Source organism: Hylobates moloch, unplaced genomic scaffold (assembly GCF_009828535.3).
Source record: "Hylobates moloch isolate HMO894 unplaced genomic scaffold, HMol_V3 SCAFFOLD_5, whole genome shotgun sequence".
In the NCBI taxonomy this organism is placed as follows: domain Eukaryota; kingdom Metazoa; phylum Chordata; class Mammalia; order Primates; family Hylobatidae; genus Hylobates; species Hylobates moloch.
The window spans coordinates 92,868,895-92,892,796 of record NW_026652280.1 but is presented as its reverse complement, the minus strand read 5'-3'; the positions used below and the strand labels follow the sequence as shown (position 1 = coordinate 92,892,796).

Sequence of the window (23,902 nt, the reverse complement as noted above, 5' to 3'; positions counted from 1 at the left end):
CCCTCTCCCTCCAGACTTCCCCACTTATCTCCCTCCTCTCATTCTCATCACTCCCTCACTACTTTTTTATTTTATATTTATTTATTTTTTTTGAGATGGAGTCTTGCTCTGTCGCCCAGGGTGGAGTGCAGTGGCACTGTCTCGGCTCACTGCAACCTCTGCCTCCTGGGTTCAAGCGGTTCTTCTGCCTCAGCCTCCCGAGTAGCTGGGATTATAGGCGCACACCACCATGCCTGGCTAATTTTTTGTATTTTTAGTAGAGATGGGGTTTCACCATATTGGCCAGCAGGCTGGTCTCGAACTCCTGACCTTGTGATCTGCTTGCCTTGGCCTCCCAAAGTCCTGGGATTACAGGCGTGAGCCACCGTGCCAGGCCTTTTTGTTTTGTTTTGTTTTGTTTTTGAGATGGAGTTTCGCTCTTATTGCCCAGGCTGGAGGCAGTGGCACGATCTCGGCTCATTGCAACCTCTGCCTCCCGGGTTCAAGCAATTCTTCTGCCTCAGCCTCTCCCACCATGCCTGGCTAATTGTGTAATTTTAGTAGAGACAGGGTTTTTCCATGTAGGTCAGGCTGGTCTTGAACTCCCGACCTCAGGTGATCCGCTACCTCAGCCTCCTAAAGTGCTGGGATTACAGATGTGAGCCACTGCCCCCTACCCCCTCATTACTTTTATCTGCATGTTATTCATGTTCCCCTCCTTGAAGCAGCAGAGCCCAGGCCAGATGTGTGTGTCAGTGGTCACTGTGATCTCAGGGGCTCTCCAAGGGAAGTATCTGTTCCCTTGCAAACGTCCTTAACTGTCAGGAGCCTGTGTAACACAGCTGGGGATAGAAGGGTGCGGAAAGGCTCCTTTCCCCACCTTTCCTGTTGAGCCATCTCCTCCCCAGCCCTTCACACATCCTACTCTCCAGTCCTGCAGCCTACATGGCTTTACAGTGCCCAGGGCTTCCAGAAACCCCTGAACTAGCCTGTCACTGCATGTCCATGTTCTTTTCTTTTTTCTTTTCTTGTCTTTCTTTCTTTCTTTTTTAGCAGGGGTGGGGGGTGATGGGTACAGGGTCTCACTCTGTTGCCCAGGCTGGAGTACAGTTGTACCATCATGGCTCACTGCAGCTTCAACCTTCCTAGGCTCAAGCTATCCTTCCACCTCAGCCTCTTGAATAGCTGGGACTACAGACATGCGCCATCATGCCCGGCTAATTTTTTCTTTTTCATTTTCTTTCTTTCTTTTTTTTTTTTTTTTTTTTGAGCCAGAGTCTCACTCTGTCACCCAGGCTGGAGTGCAGTGGCACGATCTTGGCTCACTGCAAACTCCACCTCCTGGGTTCAAGCGATTCTCCTGCCTCAGCCTCCTGAGTAGCTGGGATTACAGGGGTGCATCACCACACCCGGCCAATTTTTGTACTTTTAGTGGAGATGGGGTTTTGCCATGTTGGCCAGGCTGGTCTTAAACTCCTGACCTTAAGTGATCCACCCATCTCAGCGTCCCAAAGTGCTGGCATTACAGGCATGAGCCACTGCGCCTGGCCTTTATTTTGTGTAGAGATGGGGTCTTGCTATGTTGCCCAGGCTGGTCTTGAACTCCTGGCCTCAAGCCATCCACCTGCCTCAGCCTCCCAAAGTGCTGGGATTACAGGGGTGAGCCACTGAGCCCGGACTCATCGTTTTTCTCGTTCATGTAGGTAAGCAGCTTGATAGACGATGACATCTGTCCTGTTTGTTTTAACTCCCCTGTGCCTGACATAGTGTCTGGTGTCTAGTATTCTGCAAGGTGTTTGCTAAAAGATAGAGTGAAATGGGCCGGGTGCGGTGGCTCATGCCTGTAATCCCAGCACTTTGGGATGCCAGGATGGGCAAATCATGAGATCAGGACTTCAAGACCAGCCTGACCAACATGGTGAAACCCCGTCTCTACTAAAAATACAAAAATTAGCCAGCCATGCTGGCAGGTGCCTGTAATCCCAGCTACTCGGGAGACTGAGGCAGGAGAATTACCTGAACCCGGGAGGTGGAGGTTGCAGTGAGCTGAGATCATGCCACTGCACTCCAGCCTGGGCGACAGGGCAAGACTCCATTTTGGAAAAAAAAAGATTGAGTGAAATGTTCTTTCTCCATTATCCTGCTATCCAAATCTTACCCATCCTTAAAGGCCCCTCTCAAACCCCAATTCTTCCATGAACTGCCCCATAACCCAGTCCAGTGCCATGACTCTTCTTTCTTATCTTCTCATGGTACCCAGAGCCTCAATTTCAGGACTCAGTATAGGCTGTCCTGGAGTCACTGCTTCTGTGACAATCTTTCCTATCCTCCTTAAAAATTATTGGATGAAAAGGAGTCTGCTTCTTTTCCATTTTGTCCTCTACAGGACCTGCAATAGCGAGTCTTCAAGTACCACTTAGTGACTTTGAAAAAAAATCACTACTGTGATCATTTGTCAAAAACATATGCATGAAGATTGTCATCCGCCAATCACATAATCTTAAATGAAAAAAATCTAATTTGTAAAGGTATGCAAAATGCATTTTTCAGAGCATGTGAAATTTCTTGTAAGGTATGAACTATGGACAAGTTGGTTTCTCTTACAAAAGCATTTGGACTGTGTGTCTGGACAGACTACAGAGAAAATGGAGCTAAACCCCAGGGAAGCCTTCTTCCTGTTACTGTCATGACTTTATCTTTTTTTTTTTTTTTTTTTGAGACGGAGTCTCGCTCTGTCACCCAGGCTGGAGTGCAGTGGCACGATCTCGGCTCACTGCAAGCTCCGCCTCCCGGGTTCACGCCATTCTCCTGCCTCAGCCTCTCCAAGTAGCTGGGACTACAGGCGCCCGCCACCTCGCCCGGCTAATTTTTTGTATTTTTAGTAGAGACGGGGTTTCACCATGGTCTCGATCTCCTGACCTCGTGATCCGCCCGCCTCGGCCTCCCAAAGTGCTGGGATTACAAGCGTGAGCCACCGCGCCCGGCATGACTTTATCTTATGGAAGCAGTTGTCAGAGCAATGGACTCCAGTTGTCTAACATTTTTCCCCCAATCATACAAGTTAAATACAGAAAAGCATACAGAAGAAATCATCATGATTCTGCTTCTTAGAGGCCCACCGTTCATATTTATTTATTTTTGAGACAGAGTCTTGCTCTGTCACCGAGGCTGGAGTGCAGTGATACGATATCGGCTCACTGCAACCTCCACCTCTTGGGTTTAAATGATTCTCCTGCCTCATCTTCCCGAGTAGCTGGTATTACAAGTGTGTGCCACCATGTTCTGGCTTATTTTTCTCTAAAAGTAGAGACAGGGTTTCACCATGTTATCCAGGCTGGTGTCGGACTCCTGACCTCAAGTGATCTGCCCGCCTCAGCCTCTCACAAAGTGCTGGGATTACAGGTGTGAGCCTCTGTACTCAGCCCATATTTTGATATATTTCCTTCTGGTGTTTGTCCTATAGATATGTTGGGATTATACAGATGCTAAATTGCTTCTTTCATTTACTATTATATCAAGAGCATTTCTCAATATCATAAAATATTCTTTAATTATGTGACTTTTTATTTATTTATTTATTTGTTTGTTTATTGAGACAGGATTTTGCTCTGTTGCCCAGGCTGGAATGCAGTGATGCAATCTTGGCTCACTGCAGCCTCCACCTTCCGGGTTCAAGTGATCCTCCCACCTCAGCCTCCTGAGTGCCTGGGACTATAGGCATGCACCACTTACCCTGGCCTGATTTTTAACATTGCAAAAAATTCATGATTGTACCAAGATTTGTCCAAAACCCAACTGTTAGTCATTTATCCTTGCATGCTATTTTTTTTTTACTGATCTCTGATTATTTTCTTAGGATACCCTCCTAGGCGCCGAATTACTTGGTCATAGGATAAGAACATTTTCAAAGCCCTTAATACATATTTGTTTTAGCTCCTAGTACTAGGCCTATTACATAGTAGGTACTTAGCAAATAATTGTTGAATGAATGTACGAATGCCCTCCAGAAAGGTGGGGCCAATTTATACTCCCACCTGCAGTAAGATAAAAGAGCCTGTCTTGGTCAGTCCACATCACAATAGGAGTAATGATTATAGCTGGATTTTGGTTTCTGTGACTCTGGCAGAGAAATAATCTATTTGCCTTAAAACAAATAAATGAAAGTAAAAAGTTGAATCCTTCCTAAATGACATATGGTTTTGCTTTAATAGACTGCTGCTTTTAAACACACTGGCACAAAAATGGAATGGAGGGAGAGTTCTGATTATTTTAGGGCTGAATCATGAAGGTCCAGGATTCCTTCTTCACATCTTGCTCTATTGGGTCGCCCCTGGGACTAATCTGTCATGGCTACTTGACTCCATGGGGCTGCCCAACAATCCCAATAAACTTGAGATCTGGAGAAGGGACCCTTTATATATGATGTGGGCCTTTCCTGTGATGTCAAATTTTGGTGGTGGTGGTGGGATTACCAAGAAACTTTGTTCCCTTATCTGAAATGTAGAAATTTAGTGAAGGCAAATTTAAGAGTTAGGAACCTTCCATTCTGTCAACTGTAGGGGAAGGAGGAAACTAATATTGACTTTGTTTTGTTTTGTTTTTCTGGAGACGGTCTTGCTCTGTTGCCCAGCCTGGAGTGAAGTGGCATGATCATGGCTCACTGAGGCTTCAACCTCCTGTGCTCAAAAAATTCTCCCACCTCAGCCTCCTGAGTAGTTGGGACCACAGGTGTGAGCCATCATGCCCAGCTATTTTTAAAATTTTTTTGTAGAGACGGGGTCTCACCATATTGCCAGGCTAAACTCCTGGGCTCAAGCCATCCACTCTCCACAGCCTCCCAAAGTGCTGGAATTACAAAGGTGAGCCATCACGCCTGACCACGGTTTGAGGTGTTTTTGTCTGTTTTTTTGTTTGTTTGTTTTTTGAGACAGAGTCTCACTCTGTCACCCAAGCTGGAGTGTAGTGGTACGATCTTGGCTCACTGCAACCTCCCCCTCCTGGGTTCAAGCAATTCTCCTGCCCCAGCCTCCAGAGTAGCTGGGTCTACAGGCGCGTGCCACCATGCCCAGCTAATTTTTATATTTTTAGTAGAGGGGATTTTGCCATGTTGGCCAGGCTGGTCTCAAACTCCAGACCTCAGGTGATCCACCCACCTTGGCTTCCCAAAGTGCTGGGATTACAAGCGTGAGCGATCATGATCATGCCTGACCACCGTTTGAGTTTTTATTATGTGCCAAGCCCCTTCCTAGTCTACTGCATTCCTTGTATTAACCTTTTCATACAAATAATATTATCTCCACTTTGCAAATTGGGGAGTTGGGACTCAGAGAGGCTGGGTAACTTATTGAAGATCACACAGCTGGTAAATGCCAGAGTCATGGAGATGATGGTCCTCTGATTCTAAATTTAACTCTTCACTATCCTGGAATGCTGCCCTAGGAGAGGGCAGTGTGGGTGAAATTTCTAGGTGTGTATGGAGATGCGGGGATGAGGTGGTGCCAGGATTATGGCTTTGGGTTCAGGCAGACTGTGGGCAGATTTAGGGCTGAGAACTTGATCCCAAGGTTCTCTGGCTTGGCTCTTGTTTTGAAGTTCTTCTAGCCCATATGGTGAGATCAAAAACTCCCAAGTCTAAGGGATGTGGTTGAGCAGGCAGTGGGGGCCAAGAGTAGAGGCTAGGGGTCTCTGGACCATTTTATAGGGTCTCCAGTTCTTAGAGCTTGGGTCTGAGGGTTCTGGGGTCCAAGACCTCCAATTATGGGGTCCAGCTCTTAGGTGTTGAGGCCTGAGGAGCCACGTTCAAGAGTCCCTGTGAAGTCTAAATCGGAAGAGCTTGTTTCAGAAAGTCTCTGGGTTTGCAGGGCTCAGACTAGGGGTCCCATCCTGAAGGCCTTTTTTCTGAGTTTTAGGGTCCTTGGGCCTGGGGGGTGAGAGAGGTCCAGTTCTGAGAGTTTCAAGACGTACAGTCCCAGAAAAGCCCAGTTCTGAGAGGCCTGGTTTGGAAATCTCGCCCTGAAGATTCCTGGATCCCGGGGCTCAGGACCAGGCGTCTCTGGATCTGAGGATCCTGGTAGTGATGGCTTAGGGTGGTGTTCCCTGGTCCAAAGCCCGGAGCTAAGGGCACCCGGTCTGCGGTGCGGCTGCGAGGAGCTGGGAAGCGCAGGCCCATGGCAGCCGCAAGGCGGAGGGGCGGGCCAGCGGGCGGCAGTGCTGGCGGCTCCCACACGTTCTCCGCTGGGTCGGCGCTAGGACTCCGGGGCCGCGGCGGTGGGAAGGGCGGCGCTAGGACCCCGCGGGCCCGGCGGCGCGTGGGGCGGTGCGTGTTGACAGCGGCAGCGGTGGAACCCGGCGGGCGGCGGGAGTCGACGCCTCGGGTTCCTGCCTCGCGTCCCTAGGCGGCGGCGGCCGGGCGTCCCGGGATGGCCTTCATGGAGAAGCCGCCAGCCGGCAAGGTGCTGCTGGACGACACGGTGCCGCTGACAGCAGCCATCGAGGCGAGCCAGAGCCTGCAGTCCCACACGGTGCGCGGCCCAGCGGGCGGGCGGGCGGGCGGTGTGGGGCGGCCCCGGGCCGCGAGGGGGCTGCGGGCTGCGCCGGGCAGTGTCGTCGGTCGGGGACCTGGCCACAGGGTGGGCGGCCCTGGCCGAGAAGGCGGTGGAGCGCCGCTGGGTCTGGGTCAGGGCCCCCAGGGCCCAGGCGAACGCTGAGGCCCGGAGGGGCCGAGGATGGGGACCGCAGCTCCCGGCGCCGCAGGGTGGAAGGAGCTCGGCGGCGACCAGGAAAGCGACTCCGAGTTGGGGGGCGGGGGCTGCGGGAGCCCCGGGCTCACCTTGGACCGGCGGAGTAGGAACGAGACCGCTCAGGACCATCCACTTCTGCCCGCCGCCAGCCTTTTCCTTTTTGAGGCCGTGGAATTTCTTCCTTGCAGCTGAGGGTCTGGGTGATGGGATGAGGGTGTGCCGGGCCAAATGAAGTGTGACTCCAGAGCCTACTTGTTGGGACAGCAGAGTGTAGGTGGCTGGGGTCTGCAGCCCCGTTTCCAGGTCAGCCGCTTGGCCCTGGTCCCGGGAAGTGGTGGGGGCGGCAGTCGGGGGGCTGTTAAGCAGGTGTATGAATGTGCTTCTCTAACTTGCTGGGTAGTGGTAGCATTCATTTGAGTTTAAAATCCACTCGAGTAGCATAAAGGAGTAATAGGTCCTCGTAGTAAACACTGGCAGGGTTCATTTCTGCTACATATACTGTCTTTTTATGGGGCTTTAAAACCGTGGTTGTTTTCATTTGCTTGTACCTTTTTTTTTTTTGGAAAGGCACACTATGCATTATAATTTCCAAGCAATAAATCCAGGGACCAGCAAGAAACCTGGAGCTACCAGCTAGTGGGACTTTTTTGGAAAAGTAATGAATGAGGAGAGAGATTCCTTCAATTGTGATGTTTTGTCAGGCCACCGAATCAGATTCAGACTCAGAGGCTTGTTTGTTTACCATTGCAGTGTGTTTGGGGGGTCATCATCTGGAGGCTAAAGCTCACAATAGCCTTCTGTTTCTCTTTTCGTTCAAGCTCTTCTGATGACTTCAAAGAGACCTTTTATTCTGTTGTATTAAAGTGAGACTTTTTTGAACCTCAGTTTCCTCTTCTGACAGCCATGCTTTATAGGGCTTGAATTGTTCAAAGCATTCACTTCCAGTTAAGAAAATTAAATTTTAAAAAGTGCTATTTATTTCGCTCTGCGTATCTTTAATCCTATTCTGTAGACATGTGAGAAGGCCATACAGGACAGAATTTGTTAAACTTGCTATCATTTGTGCCTAAAGGGAGTATGGCATAAGAGTTGAAATTTAGGATAGGGAGTCAAGAGTAATTCAGCTATTAAATTTGATTTTTGACTTGACTATTGGCAAGTAAGTCTTATAACCTTTCAGGGAATAGAGTCGAGTCCTTTAGGTTTATTTTGTATTGAAAATAAAGAGATAGATGTTTATAAATACTTTCTCTAGGAAGCATTCCATGATTTCTACAGCCCCAGCCCATGTGCCTACCCACACCTTAATCTTGATTAGTTTGTCCTGTAATTACTTCTTTACTTTTTGTCTCCACCAGGCTACAAGAGGAGGGGCACTTCTTCCTCACTTTTGGGTCTCATTCCCTGGTTTTTTATAGGATTTCAAATGTGTTTATCAAATGACTGAATAATCCAACTTCAACCTTACTATGCCTCTTTTTCTGTTTATGTAAAATGGTAATTGTGAACATTGAAAAAATAACTTAGAGATCAGTGCTTTAGCTAGGTGGTGAAAGATGTAATAGGATTCTGTTTTTATTGTAGATCTTTTCTGTTTATTTGTGCGTGTGTGTGTGTGTGTGTGTGTGTGTGTGTGTAGAGACAGCGTCTCACCATGTTGTCCAGGCTGGTCTGGAACACCTGGGCTCAGGCCATTCTCCTGCCTCAGCCCCACAAAGTGCTGGTATACAGATGTGAGCCATCACACCTGGCCCTGCAGATCTTTTCTTTAAAAAATAAAATAATTTAGGGTAGAAAATGGCAGTTCTTATAGTGATGACTGAACACAAAAGACAATGACTCACAGGAGACCCATAGAGGCAGATGTGGTAGAGTGAAAAACTGTAGCATTGTCTTGCATAATTTTTTGACTGTTCTGTGTTCTTGTCATTTTAGCTGTAAAGTTTGACTGAGAAATGTTGCATCAGCCCTGAACTTTATTGAGAAAATCTTATGCTGATGCAAAATTTTTGGACTGTTAGTGTCTTATGAGTAAGTCTTTTTTAAAACAGGAACTGTTGGAAATTATTTTGGAAAGAAGTAGTTGTTAAGAGGGGTATGTAGAAGAGAAAGGCACTCTTCTTTCTTGGGAAGATTGAAGATGGCTTTCCAGCTTGGTAGCTAAAGGGAGATGGTGTTCCAGAAGTCAGAGCTCTACTCTCCCTTTGAAATGCCGAATCTCTAGGAAGTTACTCCTTGGCTGTAGACAGAAACATACGGCGATAGAGACAGACTTGGGGTTGGAAGAGGCAAGACCTTAATACAGGTCTGGGCTGTTACTTGCTAGTCATGTGATATAGGCTGGGCAAGTCACTTAAACCTTTTTGAAGTTTAGTTTTGTCATCTTTAAATGGGAGTAATAAATGCCTGCCCTGCCTGCCTCCCAAGGTTGTTAGGAAGATCAAATGAAATCATTTTGATGAAGTATTTGTAAAGTGTATTCCTTCCTCCCTCCATCTCTTCACTCCCTGACAACATTTGTGCAAAGGGTTAAACACATTAGAGGGCATTATTGCAAGTAAGCTCATTTCTGTCCATAGTTCTACATTTTTTTTTTTTTTAATACCAATGGGGTTCTTGCTGTGTTGCCCAGGCTGGTCTTGAACTCCTGACCTCAAGTGATCCTCCCACCTCGGCCTCCCAAAGTGCTGGGATTATAGGTGTGAGCCACTGCACCCAGCTGGGAAACCACCTATAACAGAAATGATTTAGGATTTGTGAACTTGGTAGGGAAAAATTCTGTGGTTTGGAAAATTGAGTCACCAGAAGGATGAAGGGAACACAAGGTCACCACCAGAAAGGCATATTTGGATGAGCAACTGGCAGAAAGGACGTGTGTTGGTAGGTGATTCTGTGCTTTGCTGATGCTGATGCATCATTTTTATGGAGCAAAATGAATTTAGCATTAAGAGCTAGACCAGCCCTCTGCTGCAAGGAAATGAAGCTTCTATAAAATCAGAAAAGCTAGTATTTAGGGGGAGGATGCTTTCAGGTTAGGTTTGGAGGAAGAAGGAGGATTTTCCAGACAAAAGGAATTCTGGTGAAAAGCCACACAGGTGAGTTGTGAGAAAATTTGGGAGGACCAAGAGAGGACAAGGGAAAGATAAGTTCTTGGCTACATAAAAGGGAAAATTTTTTAAAGTCAGTAGACTAAAAAAATGCTTACCTAGCTGAAATAGAAACCAGAGGAAACAGAAAGTTTTGGAAAGTGCTGTTATCAAATGTGCACATCCAATTTTTGCTGGTGGGTAGGCTGTGTGTGATAGCTTTTCATCTCAGTTTTCTCCTTTTTTGGGGGGTGGGGGACAGAGTCTCGCTTTGTCACCAGGCTAGAGTACAGTGTCGCAATCTCAGCTCACTGCAGCCTCCACCTCCCAGGTTCAAGCGATTCTCCTGCTTCAGCCTCCCAAGTAGCTGGGATTACAGGTATGCACCACCACGCCCGGCTAATTTTTGTATTTTTAGTAGCGATGGGGTTTCACTATGTTGACTAGGCTTGCTTGAACACCTGACCTCAGGTGATCCACCTGCCTCAGGCTCCTAAGGTGCGGGGATTACAGGTTTGAGCCACCACACCTGGCAGTTTTCTCCTTTTTAAATATTCTTCTGTGGAGTTCATCTGGATCAGGGACTGTTTATCTTCCATTTGGACATTTTGTTTTTGAGAAACAGATAATTATAGTGATAGTTAAGGCACAACAGAGAACATTTTTTAAAATCTGTGGAAAAGATAATGTTACATGTTAAAATCTTTACTGAAAATGGATCTCTCCTTGAACTTTTGATATTTGGAAACTACATTCCTGCATGGCTTATTTATTCAGCTATACTCATTCGTTCAACAAAAATGTATTAAATGCCTACTGTGTGCCAGGCACATGCTAGAGATAGAATGGTGAACCAGACAGCTCCTGCATCCATGGAGCTTTTGTTCTGTTGGATTCCAAGGTTTGTTTTTTGTTTTTTGTTTTTCACTGTGAGACAGGGTCTTGCTCTGTCACCCAGGCTAGAGTGCAGGACCACAGCTCACGGCAACCTCAATCTCCTGGCTCAAGCAATCCTCCTGCCTCAGCCTCCTGAGTAGCTGGGACTGTAGGCATGCACCACCATACCTGGCTAATTCTTTGACTTTTAGTAGAGATGGGGTCTTGCTATGTTGTCCAGGTTGGTCTCAAACTCCTGAGTTCAAGTGATCCTCCTGCCTCGGCCTCCCAAAATGCTGGGATTACAGGTGTGAGCCACTGTACCTGGCTTCAACTAGGATCTTTACCATTCATAAAACAGATGGTTTTAGTAGCTTGGTTTATTGAGCTTCAGCCTCTCATCAGTGACCCGACCCTTTTTATAGACTTTTAAACTCTATTTATTTATCACCAGAATAACTATTCAAATGTAATGCCAAAACAGGAGTCATTGCTGCTTTCAGATCCTGAAATTTTAAGGTAATCTAGTACTCAGTATCAGAATTTGAACTTCCTTTTAGAATGCTACTTGGAAGTTTCTTTAGAATTCCAAGTTATACTGAATACTTAAAAAAATTTTCTTAGCCAGGTGTGGTGGCTCACACTTGTAATCCCAGCACTTTGGGAGGCTGAGGCAGGTGGATCATCTGAGGTCAGGAGTTCGAGACCAGCCTGACCAACATGATAAAACTCAGTCTCTACTAAAAATACAAAATTAGCTGGGCGTGGTGGCACATGCCTGTAGTCCAGCTACTTGGGAGGCTGAGGCAGGAGAATCCCTTTAACCCGGGAGGCAGAGGCTGCAGTGAGCAGAGATCACGCCATTGCACTCTCCGTCTCAAAAAAAAAAAAAAAAAAAAAAATTTCTTTAGGCCAGGTGTAGTGGCTCATGCCCATAATTCTAGCACTTTGGGAGGCTGAGGTGGGTGGATCACCTGAGGTCAGAAGTTTGAGAACAGCCTGGCCAACATGGTGAAACCCCGTCTCTACTAAAAATACAAAAATTAGCTGGGCGTGGTGGAGTGTGCTTGTAATCCCAGCTACTTGGGAGGCTGAGGCAGGAGAATTGCTTGAACCTGCGAGGTGGCAGTTGCAGTGAGCCAAGATTGTGCCATTGCACTCCAGCCTGGGCGACAGAGCAAGACTCCGTCTAAAAAAAAAAAATTCTTTTAAAGATGTTTGCATACTGTGTGATAGTTAACTTGCAGCACTTCCTTTTTCTTTTCTTTTTTTAGCTAGAGTCTTGCTCTGTCCCCCAGGTGGAAGTGCAGTGGCACGATCTCGGCTCACCATAACCTCTGCCTCCCGGGTTCAAGCAATTCTGCTTCAGCCTCCCAAGTAGATGGGATTACAGACGCCGACCACCACACCCAGCTAATTTTTGTATTTTTAGTAGAGACAGGGTTTCACCATGTTGGCCAGGCTGGTCTTGAACTCCTGACCTCAGGTGATCTATCTGCCTCAGCCTCCCAAAGTGTTGGGATTACAGGCGTGAGCCACTGCACTCGGCCATCTTGCAGCACTTCCACACATTATAATAAAATATAAGAGCAGTTATTTGCTGGGCATCTATTCTATGTGGTTATGTATTTTTCCTCACTTATCCTGGAAATCTGAGATGGACGCAGTCGGAAAACCCTGAGTTGAAAGCTTTTAGGTACTGGTAATTAGTTCATTTAGAGACTGTAAGTTGTCTCTTCCTATTGAAGACGTTGGTTTTGTTGTTGTTGGGTTTTGTGGGGTTTGTTTTTTTTTTGTTTTGTTTTGTTTTGTTTTGAGACGTAGTCTTACTCTGTTGCCCAGGCTGGAGTATAGTAGTGCGATCTTGGCTCACTGCAATCTCCGCCTCCCAGGTTCAAGTGATTCTGCTGCCTTGCCTCTCAAGTAGCTGGTATTACAGGCACCACCTACCACGCCCGGCTAATTTTTGTATTTTTAGTAGAGATGGGGTTTTACTATGTTGGCCAGGCTGGTCTTGAACTCCTGACCTCAAGTGATCTGCCCGCCTTGGCCTTCCAAAGTGCTGGGATTACAGGCGTGAGCTACCATGCCCAGCCAGAAGTTGGTTTTTTTTGCAGCCTAATTTATGGACTGGTGATACTCAATCTCCTTATATCATCTGTTTTGAGGACTATCCCATGAGAAAGGTTTCTCATAATAAGAATATAAATCCGAGTACCTGACTATAATTACTAGGAAGAAATCTAAGATTCTGGGGCTGAGGTTTATTTTATGTGAAAAGATAGTTACATGTTTTGCTTCCCTAGGGAACAGTGGAAAGAGCCACCCATGTGTACTTAGCTTCCATATGGACTTGAGATTGTTCAATATATAGATTTTTTTTTTTTTTGAGACGGAGTTTCACTGTTGTTGCCCAGGCTGGAGTGCAATGGCGTGATCTTGGCTCACTGCAACCTCCGCCTCCTGGGTTCCAGTGATTCTCCTGCCTCAGCCTCCTGAGTAGCTGGGACTACAGGCACCCGCTACCATGCCTGGCTAATTTTTGTATTTTTAGTAGAGATGGGGTTTCACCATGTTGGCCAGGCTGGTCTCGAGCTCCAGACCTCAGGTGATCTGGCTACCTCAGCCTCCCAAAGTGCTGGGATTACAAGCGTGAGCCACCGCGCCTGGCCAGAAAATTTTCAGTACCCCAAAAAGAAGCCTTAGTCATCACCCTGTTTTATAACTCAGAATATGTTTTTTTTTTTTTAAACCTACAAGGCTACTAAACTAATTTAATATAAACACCTATTTACCAAACTCCAAGAAACAACCAAGTTCTATTGTTATCGGAATTGTTTCAGAATGTATTCTAAGCACAAGTTCTTTAGCTCTTCTGGCCCAACTCCTTTAAGGATCTCATCACAGGGACTGCTTCCCTATTCATAAATACCCATAAACATGTCTTTGTGACCTCTCAGAACCTCACTGACCTGAAGCCCATTCTTAGGCTTTGGATCTTAGGGTAAGAATCACTGCTGGAAAAACTTTTTTAGGCCAGGCACCATGGCTCTTGCCTGTAATCCTAGCACTTTGAGAGGCTGAGGTGGGTGGATGGCTTGAGTTCAAGACCAGCCTGGGCAACATGGTGAAACCCCATCTCTACTAAAAATACAAAGATTAGCCAGGTAAGGTAGTGCATGCCTGTAGTCCCAGCTCCTCGGGAAGCTGAGGCAGGAGAATCGCTTGAACCTGGGAGGCAGAGGTTGCAGTGAGCTGAGATCGTGCCAGTGCACTCCAGCCTGGGCGACAGAGTGAGACTCTGTCTCAAAAAAAAAAAAAAAAAAAAAAAAAAAAAAAAAGAAAAAGAAAAACAAAAACTTTTTAAAACTGTAAACTTGGAGTATTACTTATTTTAGTTGGTGTTAGTTGGTGAAATATGTGCATCTGAAAAATGTACTATAATACCATCTATATCCTACTTTAAGAAAATCCTGTATTTAGAACAATAGATGAACTATGTCCTCTTAGTTTGAAAACAAATTGCTTTGGGTTGCAGCTTGCCTGGCGCGTTTAAGTGTGTGCACAGATGACTTATTAGACAGTGGCATGGGGAAGGGCAAAGGGCTCTGTGCCGGAGAGCAGGGTTCTAGGCACGGCTCTGCCTGCTGTCGCAGCACCTCTTTATAATATTTAAACAAGGCTGCTCACATTTCTTTGATGTGCTCATCAGAAATAGGTCATTTCTCCTCATTAATTCAGTTGAGGCTTTTTTGCTGGACTAGGGGGAAGTGAATGGGGTGTTGGTATGGGAGAATCCTGGATCTCAAAATGTCTAAGAGCCACCTGTAGTGGTGAAAAGGGAAAGCAGTGTCGTTCATTCATTGCCTTCCTTTTTAGCCTGCCCTTCCACTAGGTAACAAGCGATTCCTGGGCAGGGACTCATTGCACTTTAGTCCTGCATACGTTCCTCCTGGCAGAAGTAAAGGGAAATGAAGCCAGAAAGAAATGGGCCTGCTCACACCAGACCTCTAGCATCAGGCAGCATCACAGCACCCTGCTGGTCTGCGAGAGCACAGGGAATGGCTGAGTGTCACACTGCCATGCTGTAGGCATCTATGCATGTGACCATGTAGCCCACCATATTCACCAGCAGCCTGGCACTGTTTTATTCCACATTCCACAGGCACTTCTCAAGCTCCTGCTCTTTGGTGAGCGTTGTGGTCTCTATGAATGCAGTGGTGAGCAGTCGCTGCTCTAGGGGCTCTCATGCTGTTGAGGGTGGACAGGAGGGTCTGTGCAAAGTAGACACACCTCTGCTTCTTCCCACTCTGTAGATGGTAAGGGGCGCAGGCAGCTTGTTCTGCCTCTTTGAGGGTTGTTTTTGTTTTTTTCTCTAAATCCAGACTTTATTGTCTATGTATTGCTGGGTTGATTCAATTTCAAACTAGCCCAGTCCCTGGCACATAGATAGTAAGCATACAGCAAACATTTGCTGAATAAGTGAATTTGAGAATGAATGCCATTATTGGAGGTAAAGCTCTTACGTACTGCTACTGACCATTGTACCTGCCAAGCGGGTTACGGGGTACTTCTGCCTCTTGTCTGCCAAGCTGGATATAATTTTCCTTCCTCTGAAATTCCCATAGAGTATATCTGCCTCAAAGGTATACACCTATTATATATAGCGTATACACCTATAATATACACCTATTATTTCTTACTACCTTGTTTTCTGTTTATAACCCCCCTCCCCCAATCCCACAGAGGTAAAACTGTATATAACTGGGAATAGCGACAATGGCTTAATGACCTTGGACAAATTGCTGCTTGATTTCTCCAGCCTCAGTTTCTTCATCTGTAAAGTGAGGATAGAAAGAGTATGTTAGGACTGCTGTAAGGATTAACTGAGCTCATCCACATGGAGTATTCAGAACAAAGCCCAGCACATAACTGTCATTTGTTTTGTTGTTTATTATTGTTGTATTTGCCAGAGCACTCGCGTACTACTTAGTGCTTTTTTGGCATTCAGATATATGTTTTGAATGGGAAAAGGAAAATTATTTATTTAAAAGTTTGTCTCACTGTCAACTGTGATTACTTTACTAATATGTGGCAAAAACATCCGTGATACCTCCAAGAGCAGGTTTCCCGTTTTTTCCTTTTTACCCTGGAGTAACACGTTTTGACAGCCATGCTTGGGAGATGCAGCTCAGGGCCTCCTTACCAGGCTGCAGAGCTGGCTATTGGTGTTCAATGGTGACGGAAAAGACAAGTGGTCGGCTGGGCACTTTGGCTTACGCCTGTAATCCCAGCACTTTGGGAGGCCAAGATGGGCAGATCATCTAAGGCCAGGAGTTCGAGACCAGCCTGGCCAACGTGGTGAAACCCTATCTCTACGAAAAATACACAAATAATTAGCCAGTTGTGGTGGTGGGTACCTGTAATCCCAGCTACTCGGGAGGCTGAGGCAGGAGAATCACTTGAACCTGGGAGGCAGAGGCTGCAGTGAGTCGAGATCGCACCATTGCACTCCAGCCTGGGCAACAAGAGTGAAACTCCATCTCAAAACAAAACAAAACAAAACAAAACAAAACAAAACAAAACAAAAAACAAGTGGGCAGGCCATAGGGCTCAGCCATGAGCTCCTGGAGGCCAGACCTGAAGGGAGGCAGCCCCTAGCAAATGCCCATTTCAGCTCTTCCTCTCCCAGCTTTTGTTAATCCCTAAAGGGGTTCCAAAGTCAGTACACAGACATTTGATCTCAGGAACATTAACAGATAGTTACCAAGAGTCTTCTGGGTGCCAGGCACTGTGCTGCCTATTAAGATAAAAAGATGAATGAAGCAGGGAGCTGACATGCTAGTCAATATAGCAGCCACAAAAGCAAAGATGAAGCAAAGTACTAAAGGGCCCCTCTGCCTGGGAGAGCAGGGCACAGGGGAGAGGCTGGTCAGGTCCTCCCTGGGGCTTAGGGAACTCCGAGTGGTTAACAGAAGAGCCAGCATTTTAGAGAAAATGTTCTAAATCAGTATGCCTCAGCCTTTTCTAACTTGCAAACTCATTTCATAGTAATAGGGAAGGGTACAGACTCTCTGGAAGTTATTTTAAATATAAAAATATTTTATTTAGATCAGTATATTACTAAAAATTATATTGTTTGGGATCTGATCTATATATATTTTTAAATTGTGTTCAGAGGAATACAACTTAAGGCCCTGAGAAACAGCATCTTCAGACAACTTGTAGAATTACCATTTTTATGATAATTCTCACTTGTATTTCTCACTAACTTCTCACTAACATGTGTTTTGTCGTTGGCATTGCTTGAGCCTGCAGTTAGTCAGTGGTTTATTATGGATGTAAATGAAATCATATATGACTAAGAGCAAAGTCAATTAAAATACTGTGTAATGGTAAAAACTGTGATAAACCAACTGGGTTATGAACATACTCATGACTTCCACAACTCATCCCATGCTTCCTGTGTGTCCGTTTGGAAGCTCCTACTCTATTCTAGGTTAAAGGGAAAAAATATTTATGTTATTGTTTTATCAATATTTAAGTTATTATTTTTAAAAAGTAGAAACAGAAGCCTTATAGCCTTTAACATATATATCCTGAAACACCTTCTGGGGCCCCTCGTTGTTCATCCTCTTCCAAACTCTTAGTAACCCACCATAAGGATCTCAGTTTAAAAATCTGAAGAATGATTCTTCTCTGAGGTCAAGGTTGCATTTGTAGACTTCAGGAGTTCATTAGTTCATTCAGCAGATACTGCTGTGAGTATGCCCTGTGTTCCTGGCATGGCCTAGGCACTTGGGGTACAGGTCTAAGCAAGACAGACTTGGTTCCTGCCTTCTTTGTTCATTCATTCCAACTGGGTTTATTGGTGAAGATTCTGGGGTGGAGTAAAAGACGGAAAAGAAAGATTAGAGCCAATTGTGGGGCCTCCTGGATGCCAGGCTAAGGAATCTGAACAACAGTGAGGGGGGTTTGGGTGGATGTGTGACTCATAAAAGTGGCATTTTAGGAAGCTTAATTTGCTGTCTGTGTGCAAGGTGCAGTGGAAAGGGTGAAGGAAGGAGAGAAGAGAGTCAGGGGTGCTGATGGAACAGTGAAGTTAGAGAGGCCACAGCTCAGGTCTATGGCAGGGAGAGGGGAGGAACACAATAGAGGAAAAGTCTGCCAAGTAGAGGCCACAAGGGAAACAGAGGCACCAGGAAATTATTAGAGAAGTAGTACAAGGTAGATGAAGGGTAGCTGGTTTTCCCAGGAAGATGATGAGTCTAAGTTTGGTTTTAGACACCTTGAGTAATACTGAAACGGGAGTTCAGTATTGTCATAATAGATGACATTGTTTAAGCATTCACTATGTGCCAAGCCAAGTGCTTTATAGTAATTCTGTAATTATTTTTCTTTTCTTTTTTTTTTTTTTTTTTTTTTTTGAGACGGAGTCTCGCTCTGCCGCCCAGGCTGGAGTGCAGTGGCACAATCTCGGTTCACTGCAAGCTCCGCCTCATGGGTTCACGCCATTCTCCTGTCTCAGCCTCATGAGTAGCTGGGACTACAGGCTCCTGCCACCACATCTGGCTAATTTTTTTTTCGTATTTTTAGTAGAGATGGGGTTTCACCATGTTAGCCAGGATGGTCTCGATCTCCTGACCTCGTGATCTGCCCACCTCTGCCTCCCAAAGTGCTGGGATTACAGGCGTAAGCCACCACGCCCGGCCTTTTTTTTTTTTTTGAGACAGAGTCTCCCTCTGTCACCAGGCTGGAGTGCAGTAGCATGATCTTGGCTCACTGTAGCCTCAACCTTCTGGGCTTAAGCGGTCCTCCCACTTCAGCCTCGTGAGTAGCTAGGACCACAGCCTCGTGCCACCACACCTGGCTAACTGTGTCCTTTTTTTGGGAGGTTGGGGTGGGGGGCGTGGAGTCTGGCTCCATCGCCCAGACTGGAGTGCAGTGGTGCGATCTCGGCTCACTGCAATCTCCGCCTCCCAGGTTCAAGCCATTCTCCTTCCTCAGTCTCCCGAGTAGCTGGGACTACAGGCGCGTGCCACCATGCCCGGCTAATTTTTTTGTATTTTTAGTAGAGATGGGGTTTCACCATGTTGGCCAGGGTGGTCTCAAACTGCTCACCTCAAGTGATCCGCCTGCCTTGGCTTCCCAAAGTGCTGGGATTATAGGTGTGAGCTATCGTGCCCAGCCATGTTCATTTTTTATAAAGACGAGGTCTCACTGTATTGCCCCGGCTGGTCTCGAATTCCTGGGCTCAAGGGATTAGATAATTCTTTCTCTCTTTCTGGTCAACTTTATTGAAGTAGAATTTACATACAATGAAATTCACCAATTTTAAGTATACAATTTGATAAATCTTGACAAATATATATATACACACCCACTTTGATCGCTCCAGTTGTTTCCTTGGTGCCCCTTTGCAGATCCTGCCCTCCTTCTGGTCCCTGGGAACTACTGATCTGCTTTTTGTTACTATTGTTTCATCCTTTCTATTAATAGAATGTCATCTATAAGTGGGATCTTATACAACATAGTCTTTTTTTGTCTGGCTTCTTTTACTTAACATAAAGCTTTGAAATTCTTCTATGATGTTATGTGTTTCTTTTTATTACTGAGTAGTATTCCATTGTATGGATTTAACGTTTGTTATCCATTCACCAGTTGGTAGATATTTGGGTTATTTCCAGTTTGGGGCTATTATAAATAGAGCTGCCATGAATATTTGGGTAAAGTCTTTATGTAGATATATTTTTTCATTTCTCCTGAGTGAATGCCTAGGAATGGAATTGCTGAGTGATAGGCTAAATGTATGTTTTAACTTTATAAGAAATTGCCAAACTTTTCTAGATTTTTGTTTTACCTTCATGATAGTTTGAATTGCATTTGTTATTATCCCAATTTTTTAGTTGAAGAAAATGAGGTGCAAAAAGAGTAAGAATGAAGGTTTCTATGAGGCTAGTGAACTTTGTTTTGTTTTGGTTTTTTGAGACTGAGTCTCACTCTGTTGCCCAGGCTGGAGTGCAGTGGTGTGAACTCGGCTCACCGCAATCTTCACCTCCTGGGTTCAAGTGATTTTCCTGCCTCCCAAGTAGCTGGGACTATAGGCGCGTGAAACCATGCCCGGCTAATTTTTGTGTTTTTTCAGTAGAGATAGGGTTTTGCTATGTTGGCCAGGCTGGTCTTGAACGCTGACCTCAAGTCATCCACCTACCTCTGCCTTCCAAAGTGCTGGGATTACAGGTGTGAGCCACCGCGCCCAGCTGACTAGTGAACTTTGAATGAAAGAGGTACGAGTTGGCAGCCATCCCTAAGCTGATCTATTGTCAGGGCCTACAGAGTGGTGGACCTGATTGATGGCTCCACTAAGCATTAGTTGAAAGAGGACAAGCTAGTGGTCCCCTTCTGAACCACAGAACCAGACAATGATTTATGTGACCATTTTCTCAGTTCTTCCATTCTGGCTGCATAGGGATGGAGTTAATTCACTACATACAACAGAGGCCTTAGGGCAGTGCTGTCCAATGGAAATATAATGCTAGCCACATATGTAACTACATTTTCTAGTAGCCACGTTAAAAAAGTAAAAAGGAACAGGTGAAATTAATTTAAATAATATATTTAACCCAATATATCCAAAATATTATAATTTCAACATGGAATCATTATAAAAAATTATTACTGTGTTAGGTGCAGTGACTAATACCTGTAATCTCAGCACTTTGGCAGGTTGAGGAGGGAGGATCGCTTGAGGCCGGGAGATCGAGACCAGCCTAAGCAACATAGCAAGATCTAGTCTCTACAAAACTTAAAAAAAAAAAAAAAAAAAAAAGACCGGTGTGGTGGTGCATACCTGTAGTCTCAGCTACTCAGGAGACTGAGTAGAAGAATCCCTTGAGCCCAGGCAGTGGAGGCTGCAGTGAGCTATGATTGCGCCACTGCACTCCAGCCTAGGTAACAGAGTGAGACCCTGTCTGTACTTTTTTTTAATTAATATGTTTTGCATTCCTCTTGTCATAAAAGTATTTGAAATCTGGTGTGTATTTTACAATTACAGCATATCTCAATTGGGACTAGCCATATATCAGGTGCTCAGTAGCCACGTATTACGTGGCTACTATACTGGGCAGCAGAGATACAGACATTAAAAATATCTGCCAAGCATGGTGGCTCATGCCTGTAGCCCCAGTTACTAGGGAGGCTGAGGTGGGAGGATCACTTGAGCCCAGAAGTTTAAGGCTGCAGTGAGCTATGATTGCACCACTGCACTCCAGCCTGGGCAACAGAGCCAGACCCCATCTCCAAAAGAAATTAAAAATAAAATCCCAAATGTGTTGTTATGGAAAGAGATCCATGTTATATTAAGTGAGAGAAAAAGCAAGTCATAACACACTATGTTTAGTATGCTTTCATTCTCATAAATATCTTTTTTTTTTTTTTTTTTTTTTGAGATGGAGTCTCACTCTGTCGCCCAGGCTGGAGTGCAGTGATGTGATCTTGGCTCACTGCAACCTCTGCCTCCCCGGTTCAAGCGATTCTCCTGCCTCAGCCTCCTGAGTAGCTGGAATTACAGGCTCCTGCCACCACGCCTGGCTAATTTTTGTATTTTTAGTAGAGACGGGGTTTCACCATGTTGGCCAGGCTGGTCTCGAACTCCTGACCTCAAATGATCCACCCTCCTCGGCTTCCCAAAGTGCTGGGATTACAGGCATGAGCCACAGCAACTGGCCACATTTTCATAAATATCTGTGTTTATACCTGCAAATAAACAGTCTGTAACTGCACACTATCCAGTATTGTAGCCACTAGGCTAATAAAATTAAGCTAAAAATTCAGTCCCTTCATCACCCTATCCACATTCCAAGAGCTCAGTAGTCCCTTGTGCATAGTGGCTACCATATTGGATATCAAGCCTTAGGTCACTGCTCTCTTCAAACTGCTGAACTGGTTGAGAAAGACTGAGCTTAACGGATAGAACCTGCTAGCCCTGCAGTCATTGGGGTTTTGTGACCACTGAGTCCCAGAGTCTCTGTGGTTTTTAAGAGTAACACACAGGAAGGAAGCTCATTGAGGTGCAACCGTTATTAGTACCTTGGGGAGTTTAACAGGAGCACAGTGTGGAAGCAAAACAGCTTCGTGGAGGAACCTGTTCCGTTTTTGTACAACTGAAATTAACTACTATTCAAATTGCTGAGGACCACATTAACCTGATGTCCACTTGGCATGTTCTTATAAAAATGTTCCTTTCGACTGCTTCTTAACTGCCTAATGTACGTTATGGGGCTTGCTTAACATTTTGGAGAAAAAATAGTTTCTTACTTGTACACGACTTCTAGGTGGTGCTCACATTACATTCAACTCCAGCAGTTTGTGTCCATGTAGTAGGCGGTAGGTTGCAAAGTATAGGGGTATTAAAACCAGGTGGTTGTGGTATTCTGAGAGCTCTATTGCTATAGTAACTCATATTCTCCAGGCCCGGGTTCTTGTCCTTACTCTGCCCTTCACCGTGTCAGCTTCCCTCTGACTTGATAGACTGGTTCTGCCTGCCCAGCTGCACTCTGTTCATCAAAATGAGACCTTGGAGCATGTGAAAGCATTGTGTCCAAGGGCATAGAAGGCAGGAACCGCTGTGCCCCTGGGTCAGACTGGCCTGGGGTGGAGTCTATTCTCATCACATACTAGTGGTGTGCTCTTGTTTAAGGCATCTACCCTCTCTGAGCTTCAGGGTTCTTGTTGTATTGAGCTGTAGTGACGCCTCCCTTCAGACATTGTTGGGAGATTTAGTAAACTGAGGGCAAGAAGGCAGAGAGTAAGTGCCCCATAAGCAGAGCAGTTATACCTCCCGCTCTGAAGATATGTGTCTGCATGGCATGTATACCGTGGTCACTTCCACAGTTGGTTATGAAATTGGAGCTAGTGTCTCAGGATGACACAGCAACATTCTCAGACTAGGTAGGATGGATTTATGTGTACGTTATCCTTAGTGATGGTGACCATTATTAAAACCAGTAGGGACTTCTAGCTTGACTTCAGCCTATAGTTTCAAGCTTCTCTCCCACTAAATGCTTTAGCAGCCCTGATACAAGTAGAAGAGCTCATTTACTTTACTTTCATCTTCTGTTTTCCCAGTCTCCCCAGCACAGAAAGTACTGATGAGTAGTAAAATGACTAAAAGCTCCCTTGTCAAAGGAAAAAAGGTGCATTTATCATTGATAACATACCAGGCTCTTACCCAAGCTCAGATGATCTCAATCTTTATTACTCAGGATTCCTTATTTAATTTATTTTATTTTTCCAAGAAAGGGTCTCACTCTGTCACCCAGGCTGGAGTGCAGTGGTGCAATCACGGCTCACTGCAGCCTCCATCTCCCTGGGCTTAAATGATCCTTCTTGGGCTTCAGTGATCCACCCGCCCCAGCCCCCGAAATAGCTGGGACTACAGGCGTGTGCCACCACAGCTGGCTATTTTATGTGTGTGTGTGTGTGTGTGTGTATGTGTGTATGTGTGTATATTTTTTGTAGAGACAGGGTTTCACCATGTTGCCCAGGCTGGTCTTGAACTCCTGGGCTCATGCAATCCACCTGCCTCGTCCTCCCAAAGTGCTGAGATTACAGGTGTGAGCCACCGTGCCTGGCCAGGACTTCTTATTTTAAAGTATCATGTTTTAAATTACATGTGTAGCAAACTGAGAAACTTTTCCAAAAATTGTTTTTCCTTATTGTAAAAATAATTTATGCTCATTGAGGATAACCTGAAAAACATATAAAACATGAAAAAAAAAGCCAAAAGTGGGCATAGAATCTAGGACAACAGAGGCTGGAGTCATGGTACTCCTTCTTAGAAATCAGAGACTGATACAATTGTTTCTCATATTCAAAGAGAATGGCTGCTTTTTGTTTTTTCTGGGTGCTCTTCACAGTGCTGCCACCGTCTTCTGTGCTTGCTGAGTAGAGTCGTGATATACTCACCTGCAGACGCTTGTGTTTGCTATTTTCTTAGCAGGGAAGAAAATGAACAGTTACAAAGCTGGCCATTGTGCTGGCTGCTCTAAATATGCTGTCTTCTTTCATATTCACCACGACCCTAAAGGTGTGATTTAGCAGATGAGGAAACTGAAGCACAGAGAAGTTAGGCTGCAAAGCTAATAAGTAGTCGTTGGGCTTCATTCCAGATCTCTGTGACTGGAAAGCGTGTGCCCTCCCCTGCTGGGGACTTGTGGCTGT

At 45.4% G+C, this 23,902-nt stretch overlaps 1 protein-coding gene across 14 annotated transcripts in view; it reads left to right on the top strand.

The window, feature by feature from the left end:
* The first annotated feature begins 6,300 nt into the window (after positions 1 to 6,300).
* PXK (PX domain containing serine/threonine kinase like) overlaps positions 6,301 to 23,902 on the top strand; it is a 93,217-nt gene continuing 75,615 nt past the window's right edge. For 11 of the 14 annotated variants that reach the window (XR_009213593.1, XR_009213592.1, XM_032153880.2 and 8 more), the window contains exon 1: positions 6,309 to 6,500. Coding sequence is in view for 12 of the 14 variants with exons in the window: in XM_032153880.2 (XP_032009771.1) it covers positions 6,399 to 6,500 (102 nt within the window). In the remaining 2 variants the exon portion in view is untranslated. Of the gene's footprint in view, positions 6,501 to 23,902 lie in introns of all 14 variants that reach the window. The other 3 variants (XM_058439089.1, XM_032153878.2, XM_058439094.1) reach the window with 2 other exon arrangements.